This window comes from Lagopus muta, chromosome 15 (genome assembly GCF_023343835.1).
Source record: "Lagopus muta isolate bLagMut1 chromosome 15, bLagMut1 primary, whole genome shotgun sequence".
NCBI lineage: Eukaryota > Metazoa > Chordata > Aves > Galliformes > Phasianidae > Lagopus > Lagopus muta.
The window spans coordinates 11451489-11466236 of NC_064447.1; the positions used below are offsets into that span (position 1 = coordinate 11451489).

The 14748-nt window shown below is 42.8% G+C and overlaps 1 protein-coding gene across 7 annotated transcripts in view; it reads right to left on the bottom strand.

The window, feature by feature from the left end:
• Positions 1–14748, bottom strand: part of SDK1 (sidekick cell adhesion molecule 1) — a 365693-nt gene that overhangs the window by 42368 nt on the left and 308577 nt on the right. For 6 of the 7 annotated variants that reach the window (XM_048961334.1, XM_048961331.1, XM_048961337.1 and 3 more), the window contains 5 exons: positions 14254–14357; positions 12475–12545; positions 8068–8203; positions 6187–6246; positions 4148–4249 (listed from right to left, as the gene is read on the bottom strand). In XM_048961334.1, coding sequence (XP_048817291.1) covers positions 4148–4249; positions 6187–6246; positions 8068–8203; positions 12475–12545; positions 14254–14357 — 473 coding nt within the window. The remainder of the gene's footprint in view (positions 1–4147; positions 4250–6186; positions 6247–8067; positions 8204–12474; positions 12546–14253; positions 14358–14748) is intronic. The other variant, XM_048961335.1, reaches the window with a different exon arrangement.

Genomic DNA, 14748 nt, shown 5'->3' on the forward strand with positions numbered 1-14748 from the left:
AACTGCAGGGCTGAGCCTCCATCCTTACTCCAGGAGTGGCTGCACAAAACTAACTTTGGGAGCTCCAGGAACAGCTGTGGAGCTGTGGACAGGTGGAAATAATTCTGATAACAGCAAGAAGAGGAATATTCACTTTGGCCTCTGTGAGCATTGCACCAAGGGGTAAATTCAAGTATCTGTATACGATAAGAGAAGAGAAGCTCAACTCTCTGTCCCAGCCCTGCCCCCTTCTAAGCTGAGGTTTCACTCTGATGAAAGCGAGATGGGCATTAAAACTGCATTCCTGAAAGACAACGTTAGCAACCATGGCAGCTTTACAGTGCAGGACTTCTAAGGAGAGGATCTCTGTCTGCCAGTGTTTTGTTCCTTCCCCTTCCCTTTGCAGAATGGGCTCTGAGAGATCATTATTAAAGAGAACAACAACAACAACAAACCAGCCTCATCAGTTCCTGTGAATTCTGAAGGTCACCAATGCCACCATCAGTTATAATGACATACATCACTCCCTCTTCAGACAAATGGACTTACAACCTATTTAAAGGCAAGTGTGTCTCAGAGCACTTCACCTCTTCTGCTACCTCCTCTCTATACATACACACTCTCCTCCAGCAGCAGCTGCTGGAAGAAATTATGAATTCCATTATTTTTCATCCAGAACAGCTTCGCAGTATATGAGAGAAACACTGGAGGCTGCAGGCTCGTTAGCACAGGATTTGTATTGCCACCTCCCATTTTATTCACCAGCCCAAATTAGGTGAAGCATGCCTGCCCCAAACCTGTGCTTTCTGTTTAATTAAAATGCAGGTGGTGGACTACCCTGAACTCCAGAGCCCATGGCACAATCAGACAGCGACAGTGACCCAGTAGAATAATGCTCTTGATGTAGGGGCTGCTCTAACAAAGCCTTAATTTCAGTCAAGCAGAACAGCACCTCTGGTAGCAGCTGCATTTAGGGCCAGGATGATGATCAGCACAGCTTCTTTCTGCCTTCCCAATCAAAGCCGGAGTCCCTGACAGCTGAACTGCTCAATGAATTAACCAGGCGAGAAGGGGACTTGCTGAGGGGCTGCAGCTCCCTTCTCATTGCTGCAAGTGGCAGCTTTCAATTTTTATTTTTATTTTTTTATTTTTTTGCTGTTTGTCAGGAGATGCATGTGGTTCTCTAATGAGCAGGGCAGCCAGATCTAAATAGGCAACTGCATGGATCTCCTCCACATAGGAGAGGGATGCAGGGGCTCAAGGCAGGTGAGGGAAGAGCTGGCTCCACTCAGACCCATAAGTGCAGCATAGGGATGGTTTATTCTCCACATCAGAGAACTTTGCAAACATGCAGACATAAAACCTTTACTGTTTCAGTGGATGGGACAAAACTATGCTATGAGAAAAAAGTTCTGCTCCACCTACTACAAAAAATACCAACCAAGCCAAACCCAAATCTGCCTGCATCCATCCCTTTAAATCACCTGGCATATCAACCCTGTTACTTGGGCCAGGAATCTCTACTTGCCCTTGGCCCAAGCCCATGAGAGCCGGCCACTTGGGACGCTGCCTTGGGTAAGACTCATTGGCTACTTGAGTTTGTATTGTAAAAATCCAGATACAATGATAGGAACATTTTCAGGTCTCACAAGAACAAAGGAAGGGTTTGGGATGCTTGTCTTCCCGCACTGTTTATCTGGCTGGGCTGTTTGCTGCTCCCATCCCACATGGCACACCAACCATCAATATGATTTCTGGATGTTTCATGCTGTATAAAACATGGCAGACTGCACAGAAATGGACATTTCCTCTGAAATGTTACCTAAAGCATTCTTATACCTAAAACCACCATATTCCCACAAAGATATGTGCTATATATTCCTTTTTACAACTGCAAGGAATCTTCTTTCACCTACTAGAATTACTGAGACCCTTACAGCACAACGAAGCACCATTTAGCAGTACTTGGACATAAATTATCCTTCAGGCTGGAGACTGGTCTGCTTCAGTCACTTTGTGTTCAGTGCTATGCTCATGTTGTCAGTGGTTTTTGTTTACTGCCAAGGTTTTCTCTACTATTTACATGGGTGTCCCATCATCAAAGCTAAGTGGACCCATTTTTTCCAGCTTGCTACTTATCCAACTCTACCATGGGTAAGAACATCAAGCAAACAATAACAACAAAAACTTGCATTTCCACAGCACACTTCAACTCGAAAGTGTCACAAATCAATTTAAAACCTAAATTGCAGCACCAGCTCCAATCACTTTGCTCACAGTATAAATCACAGCCAGCTCTGGAGGTGGAAGAGGCAGTTATATAACAAAGCATAATAACTTCACACTACAAGTGTGAAAATCTGCGGGAAGATCCTATGTTCATCACTTCTACTGCGTGAACCCAGATTGTCCCTAACCAGAGGTAGAGCCAGGATCCCTAAAAACCACACTGAGTCACGTTACAACCCCAAAAGCACCAGTCCTGCCTGTGCAAGAAAGCCTTAGAATAATTAAGGTTGGAAATGACCTCTGAGACCACCAAAGTCCAACTGTTGACCCATCCCCACTCTGACACAGAACAACATCCCTCAGTGCCACGTCTCAGCAGTTGTTGAATACCTCCAGGGATGGTGACCCCACCACTCCCTGGGCAGCATGGTTTCATCCCAAGTTTGGCCTCCTCCATTGCCCTGTTCCCTGTTGGAGCTGCAACGAAGATGAAGCGCTGTCTGGTTAACATACATGAGCACCACCACCCCTTTCTTCTCCCCACCTGATTTTCCATGCTCTGTGTATGTGTAGAAATGCGTTTGTTGGCTCAGTTTGCAGCAGGGAGGTATTTTGTTCTGAAACAAAAATCTATTTTGAAGTCAGATACAGTTGGCTTCACTTGGGGCTTCCTTTGCTGCAGCTACAGAAAGACATTGGAGCACCAGCATACTAGAAAACATGTAGGTATTGCCAGCTGTCTCCAAACCATGCGACCCTGATTAATTTATGACGTTTTCAAAGAAAGATAGTGAATGTCATACGTTATTTGAAATTCAAAGGTTAAGCAGTACTAAAAAAAAAAAGTGGGCTTTACTTACTTTCGAGCAATAGAATCTTCAGTGAATGACAAGAAATTGTATTAGCACTGAGTTTGCTAACTTTTACATCTTAGCCTTGAGACAGAAGAACAAAAGTGCAATCAGATCTGTTCCCAGCAGCAGACTGAACAACAGGAGGGAGCGTGTTGCCTATTCTTGTTCTAAGCTTCATAAGATGTTGCTGCGGAAATTGATACCATAACTAACAGCCATTTCAGCGCCAGCCTCTCTCCAGCTGGGGTCACCGTAAATCCTGCATCGCCACCGGGCTGAGGAGGAAGACATCAGCATCAGCTATTCCAGTCCTCCACTGGAGCCTTTGAGAGGAACAGGCTCAGCTGCAGGTTATCTCTGCTCCGCCAAATCACTTGTTTCACAAAGCATTCAGAGGAGTGCCTGCTTAACTCTCTTGTCCTGATGTCTGCCTCCGGCCTTCCAATGGAGGGATTTAAAATTGATCGGCAAGTTACACTTCATAAATGCAGCCTGAATTTATGCACCGCATCCATAATAAGTGGCAGCATGAGTAGTGATACTGCACCACAGCTTCTGCATGTGATGCAGAGGTAGAAGTCTGCATGTTCTTGAGAGTAATCTTCATCTGTGGCTCCAGAGCTAGCATTAAACTGGACACAATATCTTCTTGACTTCAAGAGCATAAAAATACAGCAAGATGTGGTGTACAGGCAATGCCTCTACACAGACAGCAATAAAATAAAAGAACCAGCTTCCCAAGTCTCCCTTGTTTTGTAGTTCTGTTTCTTTTCCCTTGTGGCTTTCCTATGCTCTACTTTCTACTTTAACTTGAGTCAATTTTTCCCTCAAGCTAATTTGGTATGACCAGTCATTCTCCTGCAACTCCAAAAAGGATTTTCTCTTTTTTCTTTCAAGTGCACCTTCTTCCCTTATTCCTGTGGACCAACTGGCTTTGTAAAGGCAAGAAGCTATTGGTGCCAGCCTATTCCAGGAGAGAATGCTACAGAAAACTGATAGTGATAATGATCCAGTCCTTTCCCAATATTTGAAGAATACCAGAACTTGTTGAAACTAAAAAATATATATAAGCCTGTTTTACCTACCTGCTTCACCCACAAACACTTCCACTGGCGTGCTGGTAGGGCTCTCACCAATGACATTATATGCTGTCATTAACACTTCATATCTCTTGTATTTCTTCAACTCTGAAAATGTAAATTATATTGCACATTATTATTCATAGTATATTACAGTATTGACCTGTCTTAATCTCTATCACTTCTTCATCAACACACTTTTCTCATGAAATACTGCCTTACAACAGTGCAGTGGTGTGCTATCTACTTCCACCCTTCCTCAACACATTTATCACAGTAGGGTCTGCACAATTATGAAAGATCTTTGCTACGAGATGACAGAATTTTCCAGTATTTTCACTGTGTCACTCCAGTAAGAAGGATCACACCTGATGATTAGCTAGCTAGGGGAATACCTCTGGGTCATTCCTGATGACAGGGAAAAGATGGGACTTTGAATGCTGAACACATGGGATCATTTTGATCTCTACTGGTAGGAATGAACACGGCTTCAAGCCTTCGCCTAGCCCCACAGACTTCCATCCAGGGGTCATTTGGCAGCTGCATGGCTTGAGAACGTCACTGCTGTGACAGGATCCAGAGGACAACCTGCAGCAGGGAAGCTGCAATCCCATTCAAAGTACTGCATGCATATCTTTCTCCCTCAACATGAACACGGTTTAAAGATCAATCCCAAAGAGAGGAGAATTTGAAGTGTGGGTTCCATTTGGACATGACAGAACCAATTTATTAGCTGACACAGAAACTATTTACAGATGAGGTAGGAGAATAAAAGCAGTGTGACAAAAAAGCAAGAAAACCCAATGGTATGGGGGCAATTAATAGATGTAAATGGGGATGGGTTAGAACCATGTCAATGTCACTGGGAAGGCAGCAACTGAGCAGTTTTGGACTTTGCCTTTTTATGATGGAAGAATCAATTGTAACAGAAATATTTATCATCTAAAATATTTAACAGTGAAATTAAAGTAAGAAAGAGATCAATAATATAAATAGCTGTATTTAAATGAGCTCAGAATTGATTAAGACATGCATGGCCAGGGTACAAATTTCTCCCTTTGCCAATAATTTTCTCTGTTATCTATGAATCACATTCTACCTTTCTCTCTGAGGCTGACAGAATGCTATCGGTTTGGTGAGGTTCAATAACTCTAATCATGCTGGTTCTTCAAGTTTTACTTCCATGGAAATATTTACAAGTGCCTTGCTCCTATGCCTGACTCAGAGCTCAGACTCGTTTCCTATTCTCGGGTATAGAGTAAACGATATCCAATATATCACTAACTTTTTGCCAGTCCATTAATAAATATTAAAAAAAATGTAAGATATATGGCTCTTGATTAGAATTTCAGTACTAGGCAGCTGGTACAGAGGAAGTTTAATTGCTGCCATGAAAAGCCACAAGGGACATTTTAGTGTTAACTGGATGTGGAAGAAAATGGAACATATGAGAGTTCATGCATGCAAGTTTCAGTGGGGATAGGGCTTCTTTTTTTTTTAGCCCAGCACAATCTGTGACTCAAAAGCCTTGGGCAAAACCTATCTAGTGAACCATCATCACCACAAAGCAACTTGCCTTTTAACTCTGTCGAATGCTATTTTATTCATTTCCAATTGAAAACACCTCTGGAGATGCATATAAATTCATTGGGCCCTCTCTAAATTGGCCTCATACTCTAAGGAATGCTCGAGCATTGCAGTGCTTGAATCGTAGGGCTAATGATGTGATACTGCTAAACTCAGATGGACTGCAAAATACGTAGCAAGCAAATCAAAATTCATTTAGCATCAGCAATGCTGGGTTGTTACAGTCAACTATGTTTTACCTTCCCAGCAGCCACAATTTTACAACCACTACCTACTTGCATCATCAATATCTATTGATGTAGAGAAAGCAAAGGCTTAAAGAAAAAGGAACTCTGGAAACCAGAATCATTAATTTGTGTTGATTTCTGCCAGATCCGCCGAGGACAACAAGAGGAGTTTGCCTGTATTGTATTTTGAACCATTAGAAAGAGTCTCATCTAAAGGCAATGTGCACTTACGTGTTAATTCATACGTCGTTAATGCAGAGCTGCTGTTCACTGTCTTGAAGCTGCTTTGGGCTATTCAGGGTAAGCAAAGCAGAAAGCTTGTTACAGTGCAAGGAAACAGTTATTGCAAATGATGTACAGCAGAGACAGAGGCAAATGATGCAGCACACACACACACAGTTTGAGCTTTAGGACTATACCTTGAAGGGCAATAAAACCACATCACTCTTGTAACACATCAAAAGCATCTCACTCACACGGGTTTTTTCATTTTCTCCTCAAACAGGGAATCATACAAATATGCAATAGAGAAATGTTCTGACTCTTAGATTAAACAGAATAAATGAGTGCAGAGGAAACAGTTTCTAGGGGAGAAACTAAACACTGTATAGCATTCTTATGTCTCAACATGCAAAATTTGAAACATGGAGAGCTGCAGGGTAAAGACTTGGAACGTGGGCCACAAAGAGCAAACACTTACAGTACGATAGGACCTGTTTCTTTAAATGCGTGTTAGATTCCCCACAGTTTCACTTACAGAATTCAACATTCCTGCTGTGAATGAACTGCAGTAATATGTTAAGCAGTGTAAAACTGCAGGTCAGTGAGGAACAAGGGTGCACTGAGGTGAGAACTGTCATATTATGAGGAGAGAGAGGGATATTTCTCTTACAATACTTGTCTCCAACCCTTTTTTTCCCCCTCTTGTCTCCCTGGAGAAGCAGAGCAAGGTGTTTTCTACTATACAGCCATTAGCAGCATTGCTGCAGGGCCAGCAAGAAGAGGGAAGAGAGGAAACCAGTAGGTATTACAAGCTTCCTAGCTTACAAGACCAGAGAGCATCCGAAGTCATTACTTTATGATGAGATACACAGCTCATCATTCAGCTTTTGCCTGGAAAAAAAATCCTTGTGCATGCCTGCACCTGGAGGAGCTGTACATGTCTTCTCTGGATTAACCTCTGTGCTCCCAGAGCCCTCACTCAGGTCTGACAATGTAAATGGAATCACAGATGGATGCTGATGCTGCATTAATACATTCACCTTTCCCACATTCACACAAAAATCTTTCTTGCTTTTATAGAAGCCATGTTTATGGATTCAGAGAAACATGGGAGATGCTGTAAGACATTAAAGTAGTCTTGGCATATTCTGCTGCTCATAGACTCTCGTCTTACTCTGAATATTCCACTGACATCAAACAGGACTAAAGTCAGTCCTGCTGTGAGCACCCCTCATTGCTGGGCCTGTATGGTTACTGAGCACTCGCATCTTTACCTTCCATCACCTTATTCTGCCTATTCTTTCTTTCTACCCTTTTTCTAAGCCTTTTTCACTTTTTTCTATTATTCACCTCCCTCTCTACCTTCCTTCCAAAAAAAATCCCAGCAACCACCAGAGCAAGCATGCACCTTCTTGCTCATTTTTGCTATTTTCTTCCAAAATAAGGACAAGCACTTCAAAATTTCACAAGTGCTATTTAAGATTTCTCCTCAGCTGTTTTCCTCTACTGCAAAAAGAAAAACAAAATGTCAATTATAAAAACTATTAGAAAACAGCAAGCTGAGGAAAATGAAATCTCTCTCCTTTTTGTCTGATGGCAGAAAATGTCTACTGGGGTAATTGTGGAGATGGCAGAAAGCAGGAAATCAGAGGGGACATGGAGGACAGAACATCGATTCAAGCACGCTAGCACAGATTAGAGTGCACCATCACAAGCGATGCTGATCAGACAGAGGCTATTAGCATTTTCCAGCATCTTCACCTTGACTGGGTGAAATCTAAATTATCTCCAGCACTTTGGGCATAATGGTGCGTTCTTTCCATAGGTAGGAGTGCACATAGCGTCTGGTATAAAGACATTCAGGGATAAGCATCTGAAACACAGGCTTACGTGTGAGCTCAGCTCTTAAAGCTGAGGGGTTCCTGACAGCTTTGGATTCGGTGGCAGACCCAGCATCGTAATCCAGCTCCCTGTAGTAGATCCGGTATCCCAACAGCAGCCCGTTCAGACTCTCTGCTTTGGGTGGCTGAAAAATGTTCATGTGAAGAATATTCTCATTAGGATGAGCATGGTAACTAGCACAAATTTGTGGGATGCAGAATACAAATAACAGATCACTGAAAACGCACGCTGATGGTCACCAACACCGCAAACCAGTGTTTCACTTCGGAAATGACAAAAGTAAATTATTTTGTCACAGACAGTGTCCTTAGTGGATGGATGTTCATAGAGCATTCTTCGTTTAAGAGTATTTACCTTTAGAGTAACCAAGAGCCATTTGAAAAGTAATGAACCATTCTGTGGTTCGTTAGGATGATGAAAATAGCTGCCAGAGCAGCTTCAGAGAGGAAGCACAGCACGATGAACTCCTGTGTGTAGCATTGGTTGAGGCCCATGGGAAAACCCAGATCTCCTCCATAGCAGCTTGAAGCAATAGAGGAAGTATGGCATTGAGCTGGCCCAAATACATGCTTTGTTCCTCTGCAACATGCTACTAGATGCTCAAAGACATCCAAAGGATTCTTCAGCAGCCCCTCACATCTTCAGATACAGACGTACAATCTATACACTGAAAGGAATTTTCTGTGCAAATGGCTTCTTTCAGTAAAGACAAGCAAAGGGATTCTTCATGTTTGGGAAAAAGTGACTTTCATGAATCTAATGCAGGCTACGAACTGTGGAGAAGAAAAGGTGCCCTGAGCCATTTATCTTCTAAAGATTCTTGTACCGAAACTTAAGGGGCTGAAAGGATAAATGAAAAGGATTTTAATGATGACCTTGCCTTTAATCCAGAAAGATTCCTAGCAGTTTTGAGAACTTTACTGCAGAAATCTTCAGTCCATCATTAAAAAATTAACCACTGGCATGATACTCTGTTACAGCACAAGGTAATACCATGTGTAATTCTAATGAAGAAAGTAAAAAGCATATTTTTTACAAGAAAGGAGGCAGATATTTGGTAATAACCTGACTCTGCTTCTTGAAATGACAAGAATCTTCCATTGCTTCCTTACAAAAGATGAAAGAAAGAGGGTGGTCCTGGCTCATTGTATGTAAAAGATTTTTCTTTGGGTAAGGACTAAAGAATTAAGTAGAAAGACTGTAGTTCAGGGGAGTCAAAAAAGAAAAGTATGCGATCCAGAGTTTATGAAAACTACCAAGCTACCACGAAAATGCTCCTGGAAGAAGCCTGCTTCTTTTGCAATTGTCCTGCCTGAAACCTGCTGAAAGCAATCTGAAAATTCCAAGTGCCTTGCTTTGTTTGCCCTCCTCCATCATGATGTTTCATACTGATTATACTACTCCATCCTTTGCAGAAGCTTTGGCTGTCTTTCATTACTGTTTAGCATTACAGACTGACCTAGGAACACAAGATTGTGAAAGTGAGAACCTTCAAGTTGGGCCCTCAGAAAACAATTCAAAGTCCTTTTCACAGTGAAAGCTCCACCAGAAAATGAGCTATTTTTTCTGCTTCCCAGGATTTTTTTGGAAAGCTACTCCACTGCTCGGCTGGTTAGAAACCTTCATTTAATTTCTCATCTAAATAATTCATAGTGAGTCTGTAACCATTTGATCCTCTGCTAACATTGCCTTTTGGATTACATTGTTCTTCTCCTTGTGGGGTCTTTACTCCTAGGCTGTATTTCAAAAAGAGCAACTATATCCCCTCTCAGACCCCATTCTAGAAGGTAATAAATCAACCTCTTGTCACAGAATCATAAAAAGGGTTGTGTTGGAAGTGACCTCAAGGATCATCAAGCTCCAACCCCCTTGCTGCACGCAGGGCCACCAACCTCCACATTTAATACCAGACCAGGCTGCCAGGAGCCCCATCCAACCTGGCCTTGAACACCTCCAGGAATGGTGCATCCACAGCCTCTCTGGGCAGCTGTTCCAGCACCTCACCACTCTCAGCCTTTTCTAGCCACAGGCCAGATCCCTTAAGCAAGGGACTAAACAAACAGACCCAAAGAAGTGACAGCTTTTTCCATCGCTCGAAATGTTCTCCTCTGCAAGATGCAGATGAGATATTACTTATTATAATCTTATGTAGCACTATTTTTTTTTTAATTAAAAAAAAATCCACAAAAGTTGGAAGTGGAAATCTTACATTCTTGAAAGGAAAACTCTACTGAAGCTGTTCCTCCTTGCTCTGCCACACAGCTGATAACAGACAGAGCTCCATGCCTCACTGTGGTATAACACTGATTGGTTGATAGTGGGCATTGTTTTCTTACACTTCCTTGCAATTCTCCATTTTTCCTCTTCTTCAAATTTAGGAGGAAAGCTCAGAAAATAAATGGCTTGAAATCTGTCTTTCTCCTTGCCATAGAAACGATGTTTCTTTCCTGAAAAGGGTACTCTGCTAAAAGGTCAGGTCTTCCCCTTCCTATCTGTCTCTCGCGGACAGAACACTGCTTTTGATGTAATGGATTATTTAGGGTTTTGTATGGAGGCCTGAGGGATCTGCTGAAACAGGTAAAATGATTATGAGTGGCAGCCCATAACATTGTACACGAGCAAGAGAAACAGTTTTGTGCTCTTGGAAGAAGAAAGAAAACAACGTAAGTTTGAATAATTGCTGTCTCTATGGCAGAAGCAGAACATACATAATCCTGATATTAACTATAACATCCTCCAGAACATTTGAAATAACCTTGCATTATTGATAGAGCAGACCTCAATGGAAATTACTTATTTTCCCCCTACTTTAAATTTAAAAATAATGGACTGATTGGACCAAGCAGCTGAAAGCACAGATAGTGCATCTAGAGTTTGTTCCGTGAATTATTAACACAGCTCAAAGTTAAAAATTTAGCTTTGCTTGGAAATCTACTCTCCCATTTAGCTTGACTGCTGTTTTCAGTTTACATTATTTCTTAAACACTGCTGTGAAACAACTTCTTAATTGGAGGCTATTGTGGGACTTGAAGATTTTTGTTTATTTGAAAAATACAGTGCGGCTGAATTACCGGGATCTATTAATATACATGTAGTAATGACATATAATCGCCCACAACTCCCCTGAGATGGCTCTGGCACAACAACCCCATTTCATTTTCATGAAATAAAAAGCATCCAATTACCTAAACAACCACCTATTTCACATTAACTACACACCAAATAATCAGTCAATTGGGGGAATGTTTATTTCCATGGTACGCCATGCCTCGCATCCTCCTTGTTGCCTTCCCTATACCTTCTCCTTCACCGTGGGCTTTATTTGGAGGTGGGGCAACAGATTTATATCTCGCCATAACTCCTTTGGTAAAACTGTTCAGCATGTCTTCTATTTGCTCAACAAGCTGTAAGCAATGATGTTACGTAGCGTTAAGCTGCGTGAACTTGGGCCAGCATCCCCTCAGTACAGCCAGGCATATTTTTAAAGTGCTGCTGCATAGCAATGAACAGACCCTCATACATATATTTTTTTCCAACATGCAAGGAGCCCCATCTGTACTGTAAACACGTTAGGCACATTTTTCACTATAATACAATCTGTCCAAAGCTATCTTTACTGTGTGCATGGGACATCATCTTGGGAGCGGGGTGGGCAGAGGCTTTCCAGAGCAGGTTATGGTTAACGTGCAGTACCCCACTGGGTTCCCTCTCTTAATGCTTACTCCACAAAAAGAAGCCTCAGGCAGTGGGTCACAAAATGTTCCAGCATCTCCCAGGAGGCCAGTTTTGGATGGGAAGATAAAGGAAGGCACAGGAAATGTGTGTATATAATGCAGACTCGGCACGAATGCTTTCATATCCAACTCAGAGATATTACAGAGAGTTGGAACTTGCTTTTCTTTTCTTTGAAGAAATCTTAGTTTTTTAGCCCTCAAAGAGCCAACAGAGCACGTGATGCTCCTCAAAGGTATGAACAGGATCTCAGGCACAGCATACACCTCTGATTACTTCAGCAGCTGAAGGAGCCAATGCACAATGTGAACAACAGAGCTTTTGATTACCTGATCTCTGCCAATGCTACACACCGGTAAATGCTCTCAGTGTAAAGATGCACCTCTACTGTTATCAATAAGAGGACAGGTGAATCTGTACAAACTGTAATCACAGGCATCTTGGCAGAAACTCTTCCCTCTCAAGCTTTCCTTCATGGGGCACAAAGCAAAGGCAACAGCCAGAAATTTCCATCACTGAAATAAATGCGCAGATCAGGAAAACAAGGAAGTCCTTCAACTTTACTACACTCCTTCCAGCTCAGAAAAACAGCCATTGCAATGAGCCATTAAGGCCAACAAGTCAATGCCAATGAGACACACCACGATTTTCTATTTTACCTACCTGCCACTGCACAAGGACAGATGAAGTGGTGTGGGGAGTGACCAGCACAGAACCGGGAGGCTCATCAGGAACTGAAGGAGGAAAAGAGGTAACCAAAGCAGTTAGACAACAGGAGAGAAATGGGAAGTTAATTCACCAAAATCTTCCATCCCAGTTCGTATGTGGTGGGTCTCAAAAGCAGTGCCGGGGATCTGAATATTGCAACCCAAGCAGAAGCCAGATGCTTCTCACTCATCCCTGCACTACCTTTGGCCTTGGCAACTTGAGGAGGAACGTGAGAAAAGCTCAGGGCATAAACCTGGAGAAAGCTGATAGCGGCAGCCGCTCATAAGCAGTAGGATACAAATTCACCAGGAAGTTAAACCAGCTGAATGCATGCTGTAAGGTGTGAGCAAATTGCTCCCAAATTTTCCATGGCATTTGTGGCACAGCTGGGGCAAGCCCACTGCTTTTGGGAGTCTGTGTCATGTATTCACAGATTATTGCAGTCAGGACAACTTGATTTACCATGGATTAACCCATTCCTGTGCTTATGGCCTGTAACACATCTGCACACTCTCCAGCAGCTCAAGTACAAAGGAGGGAATGCTTATCAGGAGCTGACAGCCCTCTGCAGCGCAATGCTCTGGTGGCAGCTGCAGGTTTGCTCAGCAGAATAAATGTTCACAGTTTGTTAAGGAGGTGAGAAGCTTTCACAGGGTTTCCCTCTTGCATTGTGAGGAAGCCAAGCACAATTCTGGATTCACGGTAGCTAAATTCCAAGAGAACCAAAAATGAAATTTTAAATTCCAAAACACCGAGTCAGTATTGCCTCAACCGTACAGCTTACAGCCTGCACCATACAGCAGCTATTGTTTGGGAAGCTGGAGAGCTGAAATGCCTTTAAGGGGCTGCTAGGCACATCTTTTCTTCAAGCATTACACAGGGTCTTGTTTAAACCAGGATACTCCTGAGATCTCCCCCTCTGGTCCTGTAATTTCAAGATCACATTCCTTAAACATTCTTTGGCAAATTTCTCTCCTATTTTCATATCTCAGAGTTACCAGCCACTCCTTGTGCTGTATTAAACACTAATTCTGGGCACTGTATATAGAAGTGTATCCCAACATTACCCTATTTCCCAGTCCAAGGGTAAATACAGATCCTTTGTCACACTTTGCAGAGTTCTTTTTCCCTCTGGTAGTCCCATTCAAGGCATTGGAGCTACTTCTGCATTCAAGCAGTGCCTTTCTACAATCAAGGAATTAGAAGCTGATCTCTAAGGCTAAAAATAAAAGCCTTGTCAATGTCATTCACAGTTTATTAGTCCTGATCTGCAGGATTAAATGCTCGTGTTTTCAGGAGCCTGGTGCTCTTTCTTACTTATACCTCAACAATTTTGCTGTATTGCAGACTGATGTGGATTGTGAGCGAAAACAATTGAAGAAACTTCTTCAAATGTATGCATGGTACTGCATTTATTTTTAATGATCTCTTGTAAATTATTCAATTTCTGCAAAGATAATGGTTAGTGCAGAGTTTGGAAGCCAATCAAAAGGAGTTTAATTCCATTTGGAGACTCCTGAAAGTATGATTCATTCAGAGTGCACAGCAGGACACTTAAGGCTGCCTGCTATTAATTCAACCCAATCTCATTACTACCTGTTATCAATCTCCCAGGAACAAACCCACACTTGATGTTGGAATTTTTACCCTGGTCACAGCAGAAAACACATTGCAGTGGATCCAGGGTCTCATCCAAGCACCCATCCCATGGCAGTGTCCCCACCCCATGCTCACCATCCTGCAGTGTTGTCACCGCCTCCGTCTCGGCACTGAAGTCGCTGTCCCCGATGTCGTTGGTCGCTTTCACACGCAGCTTGTAAGAGGTGAATGGGTTCAAGCTGTGGGATGGAAAAGTGAGGCCAAGGGGTGAAATCTCCATGCACCATCATAAGCTGCTTCCTAATGAGCCTTGACCTCTACAGATGGGGAGCCTGCCCAATGGCAAAAAAAGCCATTGGAATGGCTTCTCTTACCAGTGTCACCTCAGAGGTCACCATGAAGTGGTGCTGTTTGCACCTTCCCTGCCACTGGCATCCTCTCAGATTGATAGAACAAGGGGGAATTGTTTTAAACTAGAAAAGGGGAGATTTAGATTAGATGTGAGGGGGAAATGGTTTGCTCAGAGGGTGGTGAGGTGCCAGCACTGCTGACCAGAGCTGTGGTTACCCCATCCTTGGAGGTGCCCGAGGCCATGGATGGGCCTTGGGCACCCTAGTGGGGAGCAGTCAG